The sequence below is a fragment of the Podarcis gaigeae genome (genome assembly GCF_964106915.1).
Source record: "Podarcis gaigeae genome assembly, chromosome: 12".
NCBI lineage: Eukaryota > Metazoa > Chordata > Lepidosauria > Squamata > Lacertidae > Podarcis > Podarcis gaigeae.
In genome coordinates, this window is record NC_139688.1 from 22,455,525 (window position 1) to 22,479,456 (window position 23,932).

At 44.1% G+C, this 23,932-nt stretch overlaps 1 protein-coding gene across 29 annotated transcripts in view; it reads right to left on the minus strand.

Annotated features, from left to right (window-relative positions):
- KIAA1217 overlaps positions 1-23,932 on the minus strand; it is a 363,096-nt gene that overhangs the window by 170,304 nt on the left and 168,860 nt on the right. For 18 of the 29 annotated variants that reach the window (XR_014556563.1, XR_014556564.1, XM_083704568.1 and 15 more), the window contains one exon: positions 10,238-10,515. Coding sequence is in view for 21 of the 29 variants with exons in the window: in XM_083704568.1 (XP_083560694.1) it covers positions 10,238-10,515 (278 nt within the window). In the remaining 8 variants the exon portion in view is untranslated. Of the gene's footprint in view, positions 1-3,648; positions 3,927-4,618; positions 4,831-10,237; positions 10,516-18,449; positions 18,971-23,932 lie in introns of those variants that run through there. The other 11 variants (XM_083704564.1, XM_083704579.1, XM_083704574.1 and 8 more) reach the window with 6 other exon arrangements.

The following is a 23,932-nucleotide window of genomic DNA, read 5'->3' on the forward strand; positions in this document are numbered from 1 at the left end:
AACCTGAGAGAGACCAGGCCTTGAACCTTCTGTATAAAAAGCATGTGCTCAACCTACTATGCTACCTCCTCCAAACCAATGAACCTGGGACCTTCTACATTTGAAGTATGTGTTCTACCATACAGATATGGCACCCCCCCCCAAAAAAAACCACACATGGCACGTAGCATGAAGGCAGGGTTAAAGGAACCTATGGTCCTCCAGATGCTGTTGGCTCATGATCAGGAATGATGGGGATTGTAGCCCAACAACATTTAAAGCAGCCTTTCCCAATCTTGGAGGCCAATTTCCATCTCCCCCAGACAGCATGGCCAACGGTCAAGGATAGTGGAAGCTGTAGTCCAGCAACATCTGGAGACCCAAAGCTGGTATAGCCTGATACAGTGGTACCTTCGGGGAAGTACTTAATTCGTTCCGGAGGTCCGTTCTTAACCTGAAGAACCACTTTAGCTAATGGGGCCTTCTGCTGCCGCTGCGCCGCCGGAGCATGATTTCTGTTCTTATCCTGAAGCAAAGTTCTTAACCTGAAGCACTATTTCTGTGTTAGTGGAGTGTGTAACCTGAAGCGTATGTAACCTGAAGCGTATGTAACCCGAGGTACCACTGTATAAGAGAGCCACAGGTTCCTCACCTATGTTTTCAGAGTAAAAAAGGAATAAGGCTTATAGTGACCATCACATCAGTATGGCTCTCTGAAAACACTCCACAGCAAGTGTCAGCTTTGTTTTGGTAGTCACCGCCCCCTGCCAAAAAAAAACAACTGAACACCAAGAATCATAAAAAAGGGAGTCTTGCATCTCTAATCAGGCAGAAGAGGACAAAACACAGATTGATAGCAAATTCAATACTAGGTTTGGTGAGACCAAGAAGCAGACTAGAATGTGGTGGACAATGCCCCATGACAACTGCAGTGTTTTTGAAGGACCGTGACCCCAATGAAAACTGCTGAAGATTGGCTGGTTGGTGCAAAAGCAGAACAAATGAGCTACATCCATTTTCCTTTGCACTTTTCTTGCACTTGAATCCCTTTCTCCTTGGCATTAAAACATGCCCAGATAAGCTCTTGGCAGTGACTCCATGGTTTCTCAGTCCAGGACTTGTAGATGACTTGTCTCAGACAATGTTGCAAGGAAACAAATACAGAGGAGTAGCTGCTGCTGCTATCAGAAGCAACTGAACAAAGCCCAGTCAAGGATTGCAACATGGCCAGGTAAAGTCTTACACACAGATATGAGTGAATGACAAGAGGCTGTTCTGAAACAGTTCATTTCGGATGCCTCCCCTTCAGAAAGCAGCTAGCTCCGGAGAACTTTGGACACAGACTCTGGGGCAGTGCAAGGGTCTGTTCAAGAAAGAGGCCATGCTACCTGGCATGCAGATGTGACTATATATGTCTAAAGAGGCTCTTTGGACTGATTGCTCATGGTTCTAAAATGGCAAAGCAACTATTCAGAGAGAAAGAACACACAGCACTGTTTCATAAATAAAAAATCAAAGCAGTGAACTGCCTTCACCTTGATAAGGAAATGAGCTTGGCAAACTGAACCAATCCTTTATATCCCTGCCTGATCACTGATGCCTTGGGGGGAGTCACTGTTAGTGGTCCTTCGTGGTTCAGATGCATGGCTCTTCTATCCACCAGGAACTGTTTAGTATTGTGTTTTATGGAACTCCCTTCCAGTTGAGGTCAGATAGGTCACTTCCCTACTGAACTTCCAGCACCTACTGAAGACATTTCTTTTATTATTCCAACAGGCATTCCAGCTGAAGTCTGATTTTATCATTTTAATTTATTGTTATTCTTTGCATTGTATATTTGTAAACAGCTTAGAGACTATTATACATAAGTGGTATATAAATTATTTAAATAAAAACAACAAATTACTTTAAAAAACAGAAAACAATTGACAACTGCAGACCTAATTCTAGGTGACATGAAAGTTAGAGCAAGACTAGGAAAACAGAAGGAAGCCCAGTTCTTAGTGGCCCCATTCGCTTGATTTTGATGGTGCTGAACAAATGGGCCCTGACCTGCAGATTGGTTAGGGAGCCGGCCCTTGCATTAGGCAAAGTGAGCAACTGACTCAGCTAGCAAGTGCACTTGGGAAGTGCTTCGTCTGGGGACAAATGTACCACTTCAAGACCTGAAATACACTTCCAGCCATTCCACTGGAACATGTGCATAGAAATGTGCTCCATCCCTAAAGGTTCCCTACAATGCCACTATCCGCAGTCATAATGATAGGTACTCGCTAGTTAAATATGCATCAATTCAGAACACATAAGATATTCTTGCTGCAATCAAACGCCATTTTCCTACATATGGTTACCAGCCACAAATTTATTCACATAATATTAACATTGACTCGTTTTTCTTCATATCCCCCCTTCTAGTCTTCCACTTCATCAACCACAATCAGCATAATTAATGCAAATACGCTGGTTTATTTGACACATTGTTCAATATGACATATTTCAATATTAAACACATAACGATTCAGATCCTTTTCCAACACACACACACACACACACACACACACACACACAGCAGGCTTGAAATTAAGTCTATAAATTCCCATTAATAACTAATAGTGGCAATTTATCCATGACTGTCAAGTCAAATAGATCTGCAATGCACTAGCAAAAAAAAATGGGGTTAAAAAAGAGCTTAAAATAAATTTTCATTTGTTTCCAATTATTTTGTTAGTGTTTTGCACTGCTAAATTTACTTCTGTTCATATATATATAAAGAAATGAACAGCAAATGATGAGAGCTCTTTATACATCTCAGGGTTTTGTATGGTTTGGGCTGGAAGCATAGAAACTTGTTTTGAACATTCCCCAGGTATTCTGCCATGCCTCCTCCATCTTTCATTTACATTTCACAGGTGTCTAAATTGAATCGGTGGCCTTTCATGCTACAAACAACTATTTCCCAGGACACCAGTTACTCATACTTCAACCCTGGCTACCCAAATCACTCCCTTTGATGGTCAAACTGTAAGAGTCCACTCATTTTATTGCAGCAGCAAAAAAAACCGAAAACCTATTTCTATCCATGTGGCTTCTTCTTCGAAGGGGAAGAATTCATTGTGCTCTTCCCCTCCAAACATTTTTAGTCATATAATGGAACTTGTTGCACCCATTCCAAAGTTGCCTTTCCACAAAAAAATGCTATAATAATGAACAAGGACCTCTGCAGTTTGCATTTTGAAAGGCTGTTTTATAATAACCCCCCCCCAAAAAAAAACTTGTGATATTAAGTTTGATTCTTAACAGTGAAAGCAGAAACGGTTAGTAAGAAAGGTTCTACCAATAGAACAAATCCATTTTCATTTTCTGGTTTCTCCTCTCTAATACCACACTCGTATTAAGCATGAGTCACCTAACTTCCTCCTTATTTCACAGCATTCAAAAATCTGCTGATCATTCAAATCAAGAGCTGGGGTGGGGAAAGGAGGGAGGGAGGGAGGGAGGGAGGGAGGGAGGGAGGGAGGGAGAGAGAGAGAGAGAGAGAGAGAGAGAGAGAACATCATACCAGAAAACCCCGTTTATTGATTCAGCTCTACTCTCAAGAAAATAACACAGCCAAGTAGATTTCAATCGTATTATAGTCGTCGCATAGCGAAGGAGGACATTTTTGTTTACCTAATTGCAGGATTCTGGAGGCAGGCCAGGAAATACGCTTGAGAACAGCTCCCAAGATTTGAGTAGTCACCCAAATCTTTAGTTCCGAACAAACTCCCTTACAATCCCAGGCAGGTAAAACGCCTCCCATGTGTCTCCACTGCGATTTATTTAGCCCCCCTTTCACCCCCCTCGCCAAGTGAAACTTTCTCATTTGCATAAAAGCAACTTCCAGCCTATGGGACTTTGAACGGCTACATGTACCCTTAGCTGCCTTAACATGCTTTCCCAAGCATGACATCACAGATCTCCATGGTTACTTAAACCCCACCTGCCTACACAGTAGAGCTAACCTGTCAGATTGAGGCTGCACAATGCAATTGAACTGTTTCCTTCCAAGTAAATGTTTAACAGTCTACTCCTTGGCATGGTGCTGATCTACTACAAAGCAGGTTTATTAAAAAAAATATAGAACACATGTTTATTTGGCTTTTGATGGTGAACAAACTGTGGGAGTATAGGACGGGTCTTTTCTAATAACTGTGGAGCAACAAAATGTGACCTGCCCAACAATGCAAAAAGAAACAACCCGCAAGGGTGCACACACCCGAAAAACTGTTGTGTTGAAGACCCAGGCCTTGTGAGGTTTTGCTAATACAGTTTCTGCAGGTTCATTGTTTCCCTTTGAAACAATTCTCTTTTCTTTTTTTAAACAGAACCCATAATGCCCTTTGGGCAGCACAACCTGTAAAACTGGTTTCTCCTGGAGACTTTCTCTCTCTTCTCCCCCCCCCCCCCATTTTATTTGGCAGGAATTCAGCTATTTTTTAACAGCCTTCCACCGCTGCTGCGTGCATTATTTGAATCTCACAGCAGATTCCTCCTCCTCTGCCTCAGCTGCTTTTCCTAATGCACTGCCCCCTCGCTAACCGCCATTGCTCTCGAAGGACAGAGAACAACGAGAAAGAGCGGTGCAACTCTGTGGACCTACCTGCAATGCAGGGAACTTGGCACACCACGTTCAGAAGCTGCCCCTCCAAAACTTCGGAGACCTTTAGGAATCACACACACACACACACCACCTTTTCTTTATGTCTCTCCTCCTTCTTTTCAGTAAACGGCGGGTCTCATTCGTGAGTCATTCCGGGCTTCCCTGGTCAAAGCATGCTGAAAGTTTCATTTTCCATCAAAGGTGTGCAGGGGGTGGGGGGTGGAGTGGAGTGGGGAGAGACACACAACACCTTCCTCCACTCCGGTCCGGCACCAGCTTCTGGAGTTGTGACAAGCTTCCTACTATTCCTTTCAGAAAGATCTGAGAAGTTCTGCCTTAGTTTCCGGGGGAATTGTTTTGCAATAAGAGCCACACCTGTCAGAGTGCATTGTCTGTATCATAACAGTGCCTGGGGGTTGATGTTTAGATAAAGGTTCTTCCACTGGGTGCCGACATGCCTATTAGAAGCACTTTTCTGCTTTATGCTAGGTTGATATTTAGATGGTCATACGGGGAGCTTTCCTGCACACAGAAAGGTTTGTGGGGATCCCTTCCCAAAGGCAGCAAGACACCCCCCCTCCACCTGACTACTCACAAAAACATAGAGGATCTCTTCTGATGCAAACTGATGACCTGACAGTGGAGGAAGTCCCAGTGACCACAGAGAAGGTCATTTGTGTGCTTATGGGTTCTTTGGATGCTGTCCAAAACCCATTAGGCAGCAAAGCATTCATAAGGTGGAAGAGAAGTTGAAAAACATCAACAGATCATTTCTGTCATTCTACCTGGCTGCTCCCCAGCAGTAAAACAATAGATGTGATTGTGTCCCAATAGAAGGAGAAAGGGGTGGCTTCCCGGACGCTGAGCTCCTTGCGGGGGCCACCCACACAAAGGCAGCAAAGTACACAGATGGGATGGATAAAGCACCCAACTGAGTCATTGGGAACACCATGTTAGGATAAAGATGATGTCTGGCTGTGGTTATGTTTGGGCTGTCTGCAAACTCATGTTCTCCTCATTTTCATTATTTGAGAAAAAAATACTTTTATTTCTTTAATTAATTCCTACATTGCCACAATGTAGAAATTTTTGTACACTTCATTTGGTTGGACACCTTTGGAAAAAGTGAGTGCCGTATTTTTCGCTCCATAAGACGCACCTGACCATAAGACGCACCTAGTTTTTAGAGGGGGAATGCAAGAAAAAAAATTATTTAAAGGGAGTGCTGAGCAGAACCTGTATGCATCACAGGCTCTGCTCAGTGCTCCCTTTCACGAGCCACGTGGAGCGTGTGCGTGGCGCTTGCAGGCTTTTCCCCCGAGGAGGGAGAAGCCCCCAAGAGCCGCACACACGCTCCATGCGGCTCTTGGGGGCTTTTCCAGGAGGTGGGGGAAGGGACTGAGGGGCTATCCCAGGAGCTAGAACAGCAAGAGGGAGCGCTACGCAGTGATCCCTCTTGCTGTTCTGGCTTCTGGCTTAGCTGCGCAGCCTGCATACGCTCCATAAGACGCACACACTTTCCCCTTACTTTTTAGGAGGGAAACGCTGCGTCTTATAGAGAGAAAAGTACGGTATTTTGAAGGGTAGATGCATTTCGATTCAGGACATATGAATTGGGGCATTTCACAATAAAATGCAAACTGAACTAATTCCTCTCCCATCACTACTCTGGGGCATTGCGGGAAATTAAAATGGCAGCCCTCAATGACCTGACATTTTTCGCAGTGCTGTTACCTGTTACTAGCTATCACCACTACCATGTAAACCACCCAGGGTCTACCAATAGAGGGAAGGAGAAGTCTCAGACGGGCCTCCACAGACTTGGAGCCAATTCTCTTATTAGGTCCTCTTTGTTTTTGAGCCTCCACCCATGCAGAAGCTTATGGGGCAGCCAGCCTTTCCTGCAATCCTGTGGTACTTTAACCTTTGAAGAAGGGCAGACCACACATACACCCATTACCAATTAGCTAGGGATTGTCTGTCACAGGTCTTTACGACTGATGAAGAAGCAGACTTCGCTAATTGTATGACAGGTTTCCATGAAATAGTTTTAAGATGAACAGCTTGTTGTGTATGCTATCTTTAAACCCATCTCTACTTTGATCATGAACCTGGCAAGGGAATGATTCTAGACAAAGGCAACATGTTCTCACCCTCTGAGGAATGATGTTGCTTTAAAGGTTATGCACTTATTATCATACCCGATTCATTTATAAAATGTATAAATAGGAGATATTCCTTTGACGCATGCATGTTTTACTCAGAAGTAAGTCCCACTGAATTCAACAGAGCAGCACAATCTTAACCATATCTACTCAGACGTAGGTCCTGCTGAATTCAACCTCGCGTACTCCTGAGAAAACGTCGCTCCCTTAGGATTGCAGTCTTAATAAATTAGCAAGTATGGCACATTTTAAACAAGCAGCAAATGCAGTTACTGCATTCCTTCTGTAATTTATTGGCTTCGGAGGGAGATCAAGTTGCAAAATGTGTAGGGTTGTCTCTGCAATAGTCTATTCAAACTTGGCTTGCAAGTATCTTCACCAGTGGAACAAAATATTTACATGACTCAGGAAAGATCTAATCTCACATCTCTTTTTTTTTAAAAAAAGAAAGCAATTTGTGCATTATCTTTAACTACCACCCTGCATTCTCCACACAGATACTCTAGTTCATTACAAAGATAACAAGCACAATCAATGAAGCAGTCAGGGAAAAGCTTCAAGATTTCAAAGTCAGAGGGGGAAAGAGGGGAGGCGCAAGCAGTACTCAGAGATTTATAGCACTTGGCAGGAAATCAGAGCTCTGAGAGCAGCTCCAGCATCTTACGAGCTGCTGCGGGAAACACCAGTGTTGTACCAGAGTTTCCTGCAGCACAACACATACATGCGTACATCACACTAGAAAACAGAGATAACTTTAAAGCACCAGGGTATGTGTATCTGGGGAATGCAGAACAAGAAAGCCCTACGTGAGAACATGCGAGTGTACAAAGTGTGCTATTATGAAGTTGATGGTGATTAAAATTTATTAGTGGCGTCTTTTGCAAAAGTAATTCGCATGAAAACAAGGCGGAGAAAAATCTAAAACTCAATTCATATTTTTTCAAAGGCAGGACTAAAACTTCCCACCCACAGATAAAAGCCAAAAGCCTGGCAGAAAATAAATCTTTTTGGCCGGTGCAAAAGAAATACAGACAGAAACTGGCACATTAACCCCTCCCAAGCTGGCTTAAATGCAAATAGCTTTCGCTGTGGCCCCAACATTTCTTCTCATCCACCCTTTATTAGGTTGCTCCTGTTCTGCCCATTTGTGTTTTAGCTTTGTTTTAAATGTTGATTGTAATGTCTCTTTGTGTAAACTATATTAGGTGCATTTAGTTGTGAATGTGAACAGAAACAGCTTCTTTATGGCCATTTTCACCAGAAACAGAGCATCTGGGTTTTGCATTTTCTTAGTCTATAATTTAAGTTGTGTCATTCAGGAAAATGGCTCTTTGATTAGATAGTAGCTATTTTCAAATTTTGTCTTCCACTTCCTCTCCATCAGTAACATCACTGACAAGTGACACATTCCAGACACAGAGGAATTGTCAAAGTCAGCTGTGGATGTTTCATTTGACTTTGCATGCTTTTGAAAGGGTGGGGTAGGAAAATGGAATCCGCCCTCAATCTTAAAATCATTTTGAAGACTTTGTAATGACATAATGTGGGCTGGCCAAGGATCTCAGTACTAAATTTAATTGCAAACCGGACATTTCCACATTCCAGTCCCCACCATGGGCTGCTTAGCCACAGCCAGTAAAAACCCACACAAATTAACAGTAGGGCTGCTAGTTTTAATTATCACACCAGTCATCTTAAGCTTTCGTCAATCAATTTATGGGGGGCAACCTAACAGAACAATCCAAACTATAGGAAGCCAAGTATAATTTATACTGGTGTAACTTACCCCTGTTCTAAACTCCTTTCAGCTAAGCTAACCCAAGCTTAGCTTTTAAAACATAATTCGACTTGCACCACCCTTTTTGTCAATGTAACTTTAGCTAGGTAATATGATCAAGAAGAAAGGAATTTGGAACAAGGGTAAGTCTCCTTCTGCTCTGTCCTACCTCTAGCATGCCTCATTAAGGCAGCACCCCTGAAAAAGGTCTGAGAATTTTGCCCTTTCTGAAAAGTCACTGAATATTCCCCCATATGCCCATTTCAGCAAGGTACAAATTTGTCTTGAAAACCCAGAGTCGAATATTAAGCCCAACTTTGGTTCCAGGCCTTAGCTCCAGCTCCCAGCTTGTCCCTGGCTCCTGCATCCTTCTCGACAGCTGCCTATGGCTTAGCTCTGACAAAGAAGCAGGTTGTGCTTTCATGCCATGTTCTATAACGGCTGAAAAGCAATTGTGTTTAGTCGAGCAAAACTGGTGCCTCAGAACTTGTTCAAATACTTCTGTCATAGCAAGTTGACAAAGGCTCAGATTCAAAGCTCACAACCAACTCATGGATTGCATCCAACCGGTTTTACTCAGAGCAGACCCACCGAAATGAATGAACCAAAGTAATTAATTTCAATGGGTCTACTCTAAGCAAACGTTAGTTGAATATGACCCTATGATTTGGAACCCAAACCCTGTGCTGAGCTTACAAATCGTGAGGCACATCATGTTTTAGAGAAGGGGAAGCCAACATGATGCCCTTCAGATGTTATGGGCTGCAACTGCAGTCATTCCAGCATGGCAAATGGTCTGGGATGATGGGAGTTGTAGTTTATTATCCATGTTAGCTACCTATGGCTTATAAATACCTTTCTGTTCATCACTCCTTCCTTGAGAAGCAGAGGTGGAGCAACAGCCTTATAATGATTATTTGTCAGTTCAAGTATCACACACCCTTTCATGGTTTGTAAGATCACTTTCAACAACACCCAGAGAGCACCACACTGGCTACCCCTGACTGAAGAGAGTCAGATGATCTGTAATTTTGTCCTAAAGAATTTCAGCCGATAGAAAACACACAATCAGGTGGGTCATGTGTTGGCAGTGGAGCAACTCTTCCTACACTATACCATTTCAGACTGCAGAAGCTTTTGGGCTACAACTCCCATGATCCCTAGCTAGCAGGACCAGTGGTCAGGGTTGGTGGGAATTGTAGTTCCAAAACATCTGCAGGGCCACGTTTGCCTATGCCTGCCTTAAACATTACAAAAAAGCAAAGAAACTAACCATTTAAACATGTCAGGGGAATGGCTAGATTAGAATACTTTTCCCTGACAGGTTAAGTTTTCTACGTGCATGGTCCCTCGTACAAAAAACGTCCTGCAGACAAACTCTCCCCTGCTTTCACTCTGAAATGGAACTGCACTGTATGATTTTCTAAGACCCAGCCATTCCTGTATTTTATCAGTCTGATCTGGCAGCGTTTTACATGTACACAAGCTCCATATTGATTCCTTGCAAGAAGAAGGGCTCCCCCACTGTCTTCACTATCAGCAGGAGCTCCATGAATTCGTTCCCATTCAGCAGCAAAGCCCACTTGCACAGGAATTCCATGCGTGAATAAATAGCCACAGGGGTTTTAGCATCAGAACCAAAGCCACATATGTAAACATTTGCTTTGTCTTCCATACCTGATCTCTCAGTCTTTCTTGGTGCCCCATGATCGCAGTGGCATGGTGGGGATATTTCTGCTTCAGGTGCTCTAGAAAAGCTTCTCTCTTCTTGTCCATATCGGATGCCTGCATTCCCAGAATTTCTCTGGAACTTCGAGGGCCACCTACGGTGTGTCTGCGAGGAATGTTGCGGCCTGCCTTTGCAGAAGCCTGGCTGTTTCCAGAAGCAACAAGTTCCTTAGGCCACAGGTATTCTGCATCGTCTAACGAGGTTGCATGCAAATTGCTTTTCTGGTCTGCAAATCAAAAAGGTGAGATACGATCAAAACAGAATCTCAGCAGTCATGCCTACAGAAGAAGAACAAGGAAGTTTATTTTTCGGTGTGGATGTACATGGTTGTTTTTTTAAAAAAAATAGCATAGAAGCATATGGTTCTGTTCTGTTTAATGAGGAGAGATGCTATTACGCTTAACTAAGACAACCACTAAAATAGTAACTAAATCTGTAACTAAAATAGTAGTTTGCATAAGCTATACAAAACAATGTGAAATGCTGGATGGAAAACGGATCAATAAGCAAACCATGTCCTTGCTATGCAGTTCTCCGTACTGAAATAGCGAGGGGGAATGAATGGTAGATCTCTTTCTTCCTTAAGCTTTAAAATCTTTTAAGACATTAAAAAAATCATCGTAACACTCCAGTACATTTTAATGGGACTGTAATGAGGCTTCCTTTGGTGATCGCAAATGATAAAATTATTTTCATACAGTAGAGTTTGAATACTTAATCTTTTTCCAGTGTGTTTTCAAAATGTTCCGAAACTTCTGTGAAATAAGAAGAAAAAAGCACTTCTCTTTTCTTTGCTCCCTGCCCCCCCCCCCCCCCCCCGGTTTTCAGACCATAGCCATGGTTTTAAATTTCATGGATCTCGCTTGGATTTTATGCCTCTCCGAGACAGCAGACTGGAAAATATAGTGTCACTTTTTCAATAAACCATTCTTTTGAGAAATGAAATAAAAGCAAGTCTATGCAATGGGGGGGGGGGAGAGAATAACTGGATGCTTGGGGCCGGGGGGGGGGAGAGTCAGATAACTCTTACAACTTTAAAATCTACTTTTGAGGCCTGCCTATAACTGGTTGCTTTGTGGAACGAACACAGGCATAGCATGGATCTTACAGCTAACTTATCTGCAGGTAACCGAATAATACAAACCCCCCTCAGGGCCCAAAAGAAAAATGCAGGTTGAAGGTATGTTATCTAATACCTAATAGGGGAGGGGGAGGGAAATAGGCTAGTGGAGAGCAAAATGAGAAACATAACCACTAAAAATGCTTTCCAAGTCTATCTGTAACCTTACCTGCTATTAACAGTCATGTCTCTCCCAAAAATTAATAATTATTTTTTGCAGTCTGATCTTGAGCAAGCTGACTCAAGACTTCGATGGGGAATAAATGTGCATGGGACTGCAGGCATTGGTGTTAAAATGCAAATCCAAATGAGCTCAATTAGATTTAAGCAAACTAACTGAGCATCCAACTGTTGTTTTGCTGCACTATCCTACCCATGTGTTCCCCAACCCCCAAATTAAGTGCCATTGGCTTCAATGGGATATTCTTTCAAATAAGTCCTATTCCTAGGCTTCTCTTTGGCATTTATTCATTTGAATTTATATCCCACCTTTCCCCCCAGAGCTCAAGGTGGTGTACATGGTTCTCCCAGCTCCCGTGTCATCTTCACAACAACCCCTGCAAGGGAAGTTAGGCTGAGAGAGGGCGACTGGTTCAAGGTAACCCAGCAAGCTTCATGGCTGAGTTACAGAGTTGGATACTGCTTGTTGGCTAATGTGAGAGCAGAATGCTGGGCGAGTTGAGGCTTTGGTTGGATCCAGAAGGGCTTTTCTTATGTTCTTGTAAGTATGCTTAGGATGGGAATCATGCAGCCTGATTCTCCGCATATCTGGAAGCAAGTCTCACTCCCATCTGAATGCACATCAAATAGCTTAATAGCTACATCCACCACCATACTTAATATTTGCATAGTACTTTCAATATGCCACGCAATCTTTACAACAACCCATTAAGATAAGTTGGTACTATCATCCCCTATATTGTAGGTGCAGGGGCTGAAGCGGAGAGAGCGTGTGTGTCTTGCCTAAAGGCTACCTAATGAGTTCAAGGCAGAGGAGAGATTAGCAACAGAGACTGTCTGATTTATCTCCCAGGCTCTTACAGGTGACACCAGCACTTCTTTCAAATGATTCGCCTGCGCATCCTACTATTATAGAAGCTGTTTTCTCTTTATTAACACCACTTCCATAATGTCCCCCTGTGAAATATTTTCCTTTGCTTTTGCCATATTTGGCAGTTTTAGCACACTCCTTGACTCCTCCAGCCAATATTTAAATCAGTTGACAAATCTACAGGGCAGTTTCCTGCACTAGCGGCAGAGAACTTGTAGAGTTCAACTGTGTCAGTTATTCCTTCACATCCCATAATGCTCCTGCTTTTGACCTCAAAGCACATGATTTCACTGAGGGCACCTCCCCCCCCCCAACCAATATAAACCATCTTGGGCTCCACACTCAGCAAGGGAGTCCTGGGTAGTAGAAGAGTCCCTGCTGGAGCCTGCCTGGTAGATGCTGACCTATGGCATGGAATGCCCACCCCAGTGAAATGTGCCTGTCTCCTTCATTAACACTCAGAAAAAAATTAAAAGCATTCCTGTTCAGTCAGAGACTTAGTGGCTGGAAGATACTGGTCCTGCCAACCTGGGAATAAAATAATAATAATAATAATAATAATAATAATAATAATAATAATAATAATAATTATTTATTTATACCCCGCCCATCTGGCTGGGTTTCCCCAGCCACTCTGGGCGGCTTCCAACAAAACACTAAAATACAATAACCTATTAAACATTAAAAGCTTCCCTAAACAGAGCTGCCTTCAAATGTCTTCTAAAAGTTTGGTAGTTATTTTTCTCTTTGACACCTGGTGGGAGAGCGTTCCACAGGGCGGGTGCCACTACCGAGAAGGCCCTCTGCCTGGTTCCCTGTAACTTGGCTTCTCGCAGCGAGGGAACCGCCAGAAGGCCCTCGCCGCTGGACCTCAGGAAATCATTAGCTGTGACGATATGTGCCTTTTCATACTTACTTACTTACTTACTTACTTACTTACTTACTTACTTATTTATTTATTTATTTATTTATTTATTTATTTGATAAATAAATTGCATTGTTTTGCTGCTTTGTTGTTTGCTACCTGGGGCTCCTTTGGGAGGAAGGACTCAACAGAAATATAATAAAGAAACAGACCCATGACAATAACTAAGATGCCAGCTCCCTCTTTATCCTGCAGGCCTCCATCAACCTTCCACACCGCTCTGGAGAATTCCCCAACCCACTGGAGCAGAGTTTTAGGAGCCTCAGAGGGCTATGGAGGGCTCCCTTCCTTTTCTGCTAGCAAAGGAGTCCACTGGCTCAAAAGTGCTTCTGGGAATAGAGGGGTACCAACGAATTCAACCCTAGGTGTTTTATTTCTCAATCGGCTCAAAGACGAGATTCAAGGGCAGAGAGATTTGGATCTGCTAAACACTTTAAAAGCCAGTCAGCATTCCTGAGCACTTTATATTAAATTGTTATATAGTTAGGGGGGTTTAGAGTACAGCCGCTGCCACACAAGCTGAGGGGCTGTTGGAGGATGAAATATTTTCCATGTGTAACATAATTACAAAAACATCCAATCTCAATAATTTGAGGACAATCCTGTCTGAAAAGTCAAGGGAGGGGGAGAATTCTACCATAGCATGCTGCTAAGATAAGAGTCCCAGGATGCAGTGCTCCTGGAGACTGCAAAGCTCCATGCTAGATCACCAAAGAAGAAAAGCTTAAAGTTCATGCTTTAATGTGGTGCATCTTAAATGTGGGGATTTTTCTTCTTCTTTGTCTGCTGGTCTTACAGTGACAAATCAAAAGGCTTGTTGGCTCGCTTGCACTGCAGTCATTCAAGTATCTAGTTCACCTTTCCTCGTTTTAAGCCAACAGCATGTTATGCCAACAAGTTCATTATGGAAACTTCCTGGGGGTCCCATGTAACTACAGCAGGGGTTGGAAACCTCCAGATTGTGGGCCTAATTAAGCAGCACCCTCTAATTTGGCCCTTGAAGTCATTTCCTCCAATCCACGTCTACTTGCCCCATCCCTGACGTCAGGTAAAAGCATGGTTGTTACCTCTTTGAAGTGCGTTTGCAAGCGGTTTGTGCCGAAAGTGTGCCTAAAATGGACTTCAAAAGTGAGCCCCTTTTAAGCTGCTGCCTGATGTCACAATGGTATGTGCCCTGTCCGCGCCTCAACTTTGGCCCACGCAAGATGGGGAAAGGAAGGATCCAGCTGACTAGCTGTATCCAATTCTCCACTCCTGATCTAAAGTGTCACATTGAATGCTCACACTGACAGCTAATTCCGTGGCTTTTGTCTGCGCAGCAACTCAGAAACACCTAATCAAAATCTACAAAGGCTGCTTCAGACTTGACCTTTCCTCTGCACAGTTAATGTCTCTATACAAGGGAGAAATCCCTTTGGATTTTCCCTTCCTTGGCCTGGTTAGGCATCTCCTTAATCATCTGACTCAGGTGAAGCTGTGTTAAATCAATGCCTGGTGACATTAATGCACTGGTGGGCCCCTGGGCCTAATGAGTGCTTCCATGGGTCCCAGTGTGGCCTGTTCCCACAAACCATGTCCACCAGCCCCACACCCAATATCATATGCATTGAAATAGACTCAGAGTCCTGTAGTGATTTCATGCTCTTTATTGCAGCTTGTAAAACAGTGATTGAATTGCTCCCCAAGCCTCAGGCTTCTACATACAGTCATACCTCGGGTTACAGACACTTCAGGTTGTGTTTTTTTGGGTTACGGACCACCGAAACCCGGAAGTACCAGAATAGGTTACTTCTGGGTTTCAGCGGTCATGCATGCGCAGAAGCACTGAATCACAACCCGCACGTGCTCAGGTGCGCAGGTGCGGGTTGTAAACGCTGTGGGTTGCGAACATGCATCCCACATGGATCACATTCGCAACCCGAGCGTCCACTGTACATTATTTACACAATGAGTCCCATCTGATTGGCTGATTCTGCTTCCTTCCTGGAGCCTGATTGGTCTTTTCCTGCAGGCCAATCAGTTGTTGCATTCTAGGATCCTGCTTGCCTATTGTTCTAGGATCCAAAGTTAGTACGTAACACGCATGCAGTGCTATTTTTCTAGAAAAAGAGGTGCCAGAACTCCCCATGAACACTTCCCTTGTTCTCTTAGAATAGCAACGGCGCCCACCTGAGAGGTGCTGGAACTGAGTATCCCGCTGTAAAAAAAAGCCCTGCATGCATGACAGATGGCCACCCAACCTCTGCTTAAAAACCTCCTAGGAAAGAGAGTCCACTACCTCTCATGGGAGTCTGTTTCACTGTCAAACAGTCAGAACGTTATTCCTGATGTTTAGTAATGCCAGGATCAGTGTTATATGCTCAAACTATCTTGCCCTGGTGAACAACCTTGCCACCAAATTCTGTGCCAGCTGAAAAGTTTATGAACCACCTTCCGAGGCAGCTCCACATATAACACATTGCAGCAATCTAACCTAGAGGTTCTCAGAGGTGGCAGAAGTTGGGCTATCCCTTTCCAGACAGGGGCGCAGCTGGACCACCAGCTGAAGTTGATGGAAGGCACTTGGCGCCATCAAGTAGGAATTTCATATACAGTACAGCTTCCAAGACTATAGATGCTCCCTGTTATTACACTGCAGCCTATTTGACATTCCACTGCACCAAGTTTAGTTTGTTCCCAGGCTCAGGAATGTTTGGATTTAAGCATATGTTTGTTTACTACACATCCACGAAACGGAGGAGAAGTTGTGAAACTGCCTTTACAAAGCTTACAATGTGATCTCTTTATTTTGCTTTGAGCAGTTGGAAACTCTTTCCATCCCACACATAAAAATAACAGTTGTTCTCTCAGAAAATGTAAAAACAACAGTAAGCAATCAATCAAGCTGAATCTACTTGGCTAAGAATGGCAGTGAGAATGCGAGGACTTCCCACAATATGTGCCTAAATATTCCACGGCTTGAGCTCTGGAAAGTGTTGCATTATATACATGAAACTCCTCGCTTTGTTACTGAAGATATTCAGTGAAGAGTCAGCTAAAGATACTGTAAATAAGTCTGCATAGAACAGAAGGAGAGAACTGGGTCTGGCCCTGTGGGACTGCCCTGCCCATCTACCATAATATCTTTGTTTAAACAATTTATTTACCGCTTTACAACAGTCTCTACGCAGTTTACAATTCAAAAAGCAAAAGAACTTCTATTAAAATGCCTGCTGGGGTAACAAAATATTCAGTAGACAGAGGAAATTCAGTAGGGAGGGGACCTGTCTGAGCTCAACTGGAAAGGTGTTCCATAAAATTGAGAAATATTCTTTTATTTGTGTCCCTGCCCTAAGCACGTACTTAGTCTGTCTACTGGGTAACCCAGCATTGAGCATTTGGATGAAATCAAAGCACTGTGGCAAAAGGAACCAAGCTATCCAGGCAACGACGACCAGCAGCACTTCAAAGCGCTGTGCCTTTTTGCAAGTGCCGGCAACCTGTTTTTGGTAAGGAGCCACGCCTTCACCTGCCCCACGCTTGATGTCATGTATGATGCAAAGGTGTGGGGCAGGTGGGTGTTGCTTGCTCAAAACAGCCTCCTGGGTCAAACGGCACCCAATGAGGCCCACAGACCAGAGGTTCCCAATTGCTGGCATATAGTCCAAATCAAATATGTTAGGCTGACTTGAGGCATTATAAATGATCTGACTTACTACCTCTACTGGAAACACGAGGGAGAAGGGCCAGGTATATAAGGGGCATATTTCGCAATCACCGTGGGTCTGCAGAATTGGTAATCACCAGTGTGTGTCACTGTCACCCAGCTTTGCCCAAAGCAGGAAATTGCAAGGAGGCCAGTCACAACAAGGAGAGCTCTTTACACCAATAGGCCAGAGAAAGTTAATTTATTATATTTATATATCACATCACACAGCCAGAGCATAGTTCAATGTTGCCCATTGTAAAGGCACCTGGGTTAGTCTTGAACACAGCTCTGGTCAACTATTAGAGCAACCTCCAACACACCCACCCTTTTTTTTGACCCAGGACGCACCTTTAACCCAAACATGAATTTTGGGAGACTATTTCTCATTTGTTTTAGCCATATATTTCCATGGTGGCAGAGTGGCTGTTGCAACCCACCACAGATCTGGCTGTGACCTGGGAGTTAGCCCCCTGACCCACCACAGTGGAAGACCAACGCGACAGAGTTTGCTCAGTTTTGCTACTCCTTCAGAAGCCTAGCCCAAATTTCCCTTACTAATTGCATTTTATTATTTGTATTGATGCTCCATCACTTTTAGGCTACCAGTGACAGAAAGTGGTACACAAAAGCTGTAATATAAATGAATGAATAAACAAACCATTTCTGGTCTGTCTTCCCTGTCAAGTCATCGGGGCTTAGCTCTGATAATAACAAGTCACAAACACACACACACTTTTTACAAACACTTCAGATTCAAATTAGGAATATCTTGCTCCACAATCCAAAATGTTTGTTCTTACAAAGCATGTAGTTTGCACCACATCCAAGACAAAACAGAGTGAAACTGGTATGCAGGACACCAAATCTGCCCTAACATGAAAGCTGTGTCCATAATTTCTGGCTGCATTCCAAGACACACTCATGTGTTTCCCATGGAATAGCACTAAACTCTGAGTGGTTTGCTGAGTTTCAAAACTTGAGCTCAAAAATGAAATCCTCACTTGAACTAAATGAGGAGGAAGCTTACTCTTCATGCATTGTTGGAGAACATAATATTAGAAGGGTGGCCTCCCTTGACTGTGGGGGACAACACCCTCCCTTTTCATAGATTGTTTTGTGTTTCGTAAAATGTTTGCATCAAAACCAAAACCAAAAAGGAAAAAAAACCAACCTCTGAACCCTTATGCTCTTCGCTTTCTCTCTGCTAGAAATGTATTTCCCAAGAGAAAGTCAGATGTAAGAAACAGACAAAAAACAGTCAGCCGCAGCATAATATATAAAGTATCTGCTCCATATAATCTGTCATGAAGATATAAAAAGCAGCAATGAGGGACAGGCTGACTGCAACTCCATCTACGCATGATTCTGTTACTCACCCTTCATCTGTCTGCTGTCTCTCGGACAAGCCAGGAGCGGCTCAGGTTTCTGGCTCTCAGCTTCCTCCATTGTCCCTGCCTACTTTCAAAACTACACAAGCTTTTGATTCAAAAGCCAAAAAACATGCAGCTTAGAAAACTACCAAGGGGGGGAAAAACCCAGCAGCCTCCCCCCACCCCCAGTAAAGGAAAATCTATCCTCCTCCTTGACAGTACAAAGTTCCTTTCAAAAGCGAACTACATTCCAGGAGGGCAGGGAGAGCCTGCGTGAAACAGTCAGAAAGTTTTCAGCAGACTAGTGGGCAGTACTTTCAAAAGCGGCTGTCGGCTTCAGCGGCTGTTGCCGAAATAGCCCCCTGAGCTTCTCTCTCTCTCTCTCTCTCTCTCTCTCTCTCTCTCTCTCTCCTCTCTCTCTCAGTGAGGCCCCCAACAGGTGATGGGTTTGCCTGAGGGTGAGATTCTAACCTAGTTCTTTTCCACCCAATGCCATGAAGCTGCTCTTCCACCAGGCAGCGTTACTGATAGTGATTACAAACCCTGGGAGGACAGTAATTCTAGCCTACAGAAATCCTGAGTTCTGAGTCAAAGCTCTTTCTGGACAATATCTGTATGCAAATAAGTAGCTCAGGTTTCTCAGCCACGTTTATTTAATTATTTGATTAAAAGGCTTTTGGACAATTTTTTTAAAAAGCAAAAAAGCAAAATCACCTCTCAAAGCTATTTACAACCATGCATGAATACAAGCCTTTGAAATCCAACAGTAAAACCAGTAATATAATTAATTAATCAATCAATTAAATTATTATTATTATTATTATTATTATTATTATTATTATTATTATTAAAATAGCTAAGTCCATCATCCCAGGAACATACAAGATAGGATGCCAGCGAAATAACCCATCTAGAACGGGACGCAGGTGGCTCTGTGGGTTAAACCACAGAGCCTAGGACTTGCCAATCAGAAGGTCGGCAGTTTGAATCCCCGCGACGGGGTGAGCTCCCATTGCTTGGTCCCTGCTCTTGCCAACCTAGCAGTTTGAAAGCACGTCAAAGTGCAAGTAGATAAATAGGTACCGCTCTGGTGGGAAGGTAAACGGCGTTTCTGTGCACTGCTCTGGCTCTCCAGAAGCGGCTTAGTCATGCTGGCCACATGACCTGGAAGCTGTACGCTGGCTCCCTTGGCCAATAAAGCGAGATGAGCGCCACAACCCCAGAGTCGGCCACGACTGGACCTAATGGTCAGGGGTCCCTTTACCTTTAGCTCTAAAGAACAGTATCTGGTAACCTGGATTAGCCCCACAAAGGTGACGATGAAAATAGGGGTCTTTAAAGGCCCATTTAAAGCTGGCAAAGGAAAAAGGCTCACCTGGCTTTACTTGGTATTGGATTGCATAATTGTGGGGCCACCACTGAAAAAGGCCCACTGATCGAATGGCTTTTAAAGGTAGACATTTTAACAGGGTCTCTGAAAGACAGTTCTTAAGGCAGGGCTGAGAAAACATTGACCCTCAAAATGTCGCTAGACTACAGCTCTCATCATCCCTACCCACTGGCTGTGCTAGCTGGGGCTCATGGGAACTGGAGTCCAACAACACCTGGAATCCCATATCACTGGTGGCTTTAAGTCATAACCAGCATTCTGAATTGCTCCCACTTTGCTCCTCTCTGGCAGAAGAAGCCAGAAAAACTAGGAAGGGGATAAATTAGCATTACAACTGAACTCAGGATCATTGCTTGTTTCACCTTAACAAGCAAGCCAACAGCAAAACATGGTTTAAGGCTAGCTAGCAATTGTGGTTTGCTCGGTAAAATAAAGCATGAGCCATTGTTTAGATATAAAGAAAACCTATCCCTTTCCTGGTTTATTCACAGTATCTGTTCTTGCCAGGGGAAGCACAAAGCAGGAGCTATGGCTTACTGGGTCCTCACAAACCGGTTGATGCCCAGAGATAAGCTCACACTCGCTTTGCTCTTTCCTGGCCTTTTAGCACAGTGCAGCACAGCAGCTAAATTTAGTGTGTTGTCAGAAACCAGGATCGTGGTTGAAATTGCTTCTTCTTTCACCGTGATCTGTCTTATGATTTGTCTTATGGTTAGAGGTCATGGTTAAGGAGGACTGGCCTTAACTGCAGTTCCCAGCTGGAATGGCACATTAAGCTAAATCTTGGCTTTGCTGCTGTGCTGTGCACTCCCAGTAATCCATAGTATGGTTTACTATGACATGAAAATGATGCTAATATGGCTTAGTAAGTCAAGAACTTTGGCAAATGCCACCTTACTTTTAGGGTTGCTTGCCACATGACCAGTTAAGAAACGCTCTGTCCTTCCCCAATGCATTTAACAACAGCTTGCTATACAGAAAATCTACTGGTGAAAATGCCCATTGCATGGAGACAACTAATAAGCATTACTGTCCACTAATCAGGTCACACTGCAGTAAGAGAGACACAGAAACAGGTGCCGATAAAAATGTTGGCAACTCTACTACAGTTGAGTAAATCAAACTTGCAGGATGAAATGTGTAGATTTGCTGTGAAATGGCAAGTTTTGCCCCAAATGTCAAGGAAATCGACAAGAACTGGGTTGACTGGTATGTTGAACCTGGAAGGCCTGCAAACGCCATCTTGGTACTTAGGGTAACCTCAAGACTAATTGGTGGTTGCTGCAAGGATGAGCTCAATAAGTTTATTCACACTTGCTTTGATGTATGCTAATTGGCTTGCTTTAATGTTGTGCTTATCTGTAGGTTTGGGAAACTTGGTTCTTGGCCTAGGCAGGGGAGTTAGCAGGGAGACTTGGATACCTGCCCCCTGTGCCTTCATCGGCAGGTGGACTGACAGGAGGTTCTTGCCAAACTGACATATGCTGTCTTTTGTATACATAATGAATGAAGAAGAAGAAGAAGAAGAGTTTGGATTTGATATCCCGCTTTATCACTACCCGAAGGAGTCTCAAAGCGGCTAACATTCTCCTTTCCCTTCCTCCCCCACAACAAACACTCTGTGAGGTGAGTGGGGCTGAGAGACTTCACCGAAGTGTGACTGGCCCAAGGTCACCCAGCAGCTGCATGTGGAGGAGCAGGGAAGCGAACCCAGTTCACCAGATTGCAAGACTACCGCTCTTAACCACTACACCACACTGGCTCTCTGAATGCTTTCCTGGCGAAGACGACCTCTCATTGCTGCAGTGTCTGACCTGCATCTGTAACAGCAGTGGGGTTTTTATAGGCTGCGTTGTACATTTGCCCCTTTCTTTAGCAAAGCACTAGGAGCTGGCCATTCCGGCATTTTTGACATCCTTCTTTGGTATCCATGCATCAAACCACTCGCACAGGCCTACTCAAAGGTACATTGGCATCTGTTGAGCAAAAAGTATTGCAAAGCTGCTCAGGAGACAGGGGCGGAGGAAACTGAGGGGGGTGACAAAATGCTGGGCAGCACTCACTGCGGGGCGTGCAGCCCGCTTGAGCCACATGTCTCTCCTGGGAGAGACGCGGTGGCTTGGGTGCGCGCAGGCTCTGTGCTGCCCAAACAGTCTGCCCACTGCCTGCCCCCCAGCTGTAGGGCGGCTGAGTGCCAGGAGGCAGACAGACTCTGGAGGCCCCACAATGTGCCTCGCCCCTATGGGAGGCTCACCCGCCCTCGCCCCACCCCTGGGTGGGCTGCCCCAAACACCTAAGCATCTTCCTCCACTGCTATGAGGAGAGAGTTCTTGGTTGTTGTACAGCATTTCTATAAATATTAACATTCCCCAGAATCATGTTCCATTATACTGTGGTACCTCGGGTTACATACGCTTCAGGTTACAGACTCCACTAACCCAGAAATAGTACCTCGGGTTAAGAACTTTGCTTCAGGGTGAGAACAGAAATCATGCTCTGGTGGCGCAGCAGCAGCAGGAGGCCCCATTAGCTAAAGTGGTGCTTCAGGTTAAGAACAGTTTCAGGTTAAGAATGGACCTCCGGAACAAATTAAATACTTAACCTGAGGTACCACTGTATTTTTAAAAAGCCTTACCCAACCAATGACTCAGTCATGGGAGTTGGAGTCCAAAAACATCTGGAGGGGCATGGGTTGGAATAGGCTCTTTTATGATGGACACTTTCAAAGTCAAACATATTATGTAACTCTTTCAAGTGCCCATTTGTCTGTGGAATATTATCACCTGTTCAAACCGCTAAGCAGTAGAAAACACAGGATGCCCATTTCTAAGTTACGTGGGTACATTTTGCACAGCTGTGCCCCACAAAGACCTTTTACAGGTGCTTCCACCCACCACTTCAAAACCAACGCCAGAAGGAAGAGTATCTCTTGGAACCTCTCCTTGTTTGTGCGTTCTTAAGGAATGGGAGCCTCGTGCAGGAAAAGCATCTGGCAAATCCCAAGCAGAATTAAATTAAGATTCATAATTGCAGCCTTTGTGAAATCTGTAAAAGAAGACGCTAAAAAGCATGTCAACCAATAAGCTTGGAGAAAATTAGCTAGGCTGAGATAGAATTGGAAACTAAAATAGACAAAAATAGATAAATGAGTGCACTCCTGCTACAATCTAGGCAGGCTTGCCGGATCATAAACCAGAGAAAGGAAGAGTTTTGGTGACAGAGCGATTCTGTGCATCTCCACTGAGGAGCTAAGTCGCCTGTCCAGTGGAGCTGACTCCCAGGTAAATGTGCATGGAACTGCGATGAGGGGAAGGGGGTCCGGGGCAATCCAGAATTGCAGCGAAAAAAAAATTAACTGAATAATATCTGAGCAACTTGGCACAGTAGTACTGCTGCCCTCCTCTACTTTTCAAGTTTGAAAGGGGTCTTTGACTTCTCAGCTCAGAAGCGGCTCAGCAATGATGAGTTACCATCAAAGAATGTCCATTCAAAAGACTGGCTTTTTCCAAAAATAATTTATTTGTTTGTACGTTTCAGAAGAAGAAGAAGAGTTTGGATTTGATATCCTGCTTTATCACTACCTGAAGTAGTCTCAAAGCGGCTAACATTCTCCTTTCCCTTCCTCCCCCACAACAAACACTCTGTGAGGTGAGTGAGGCTGAGAGACTTCAGAGAAGTGTGACCGGCCCAAGGTCACCCAGCAGCTGCATGTGGAGGAGCGGAGACACGAACCCGGTTCCCCAGATTATGAGACTACCGCTCTTAACCACTACACCACACTGGCTCTTTAGCACACGAACACTTCCTTTCTGGAATGTGAAACACTTTCTCACATTGCTGCTTGAGAACTCTGGAGTGTGGATGGGGGACGGGACACACACCATCAAATCTCCCTATTCTTCCTGGTATGTTGTATATGATGATGTCCCACCCCATGATCGGCCGCTGCTCCATGTTTACTAAGAATAAAAAGTCCATTTCATCAATCGACCACAGTTTCATCAGGAGTTAAGAGGTTAAAGTAATCAACTTCTGAACACCCGCCAACAGGAACTGCAGGCTTTGAGCACCTAGCCTGATTAATTCAGACCACACAGGT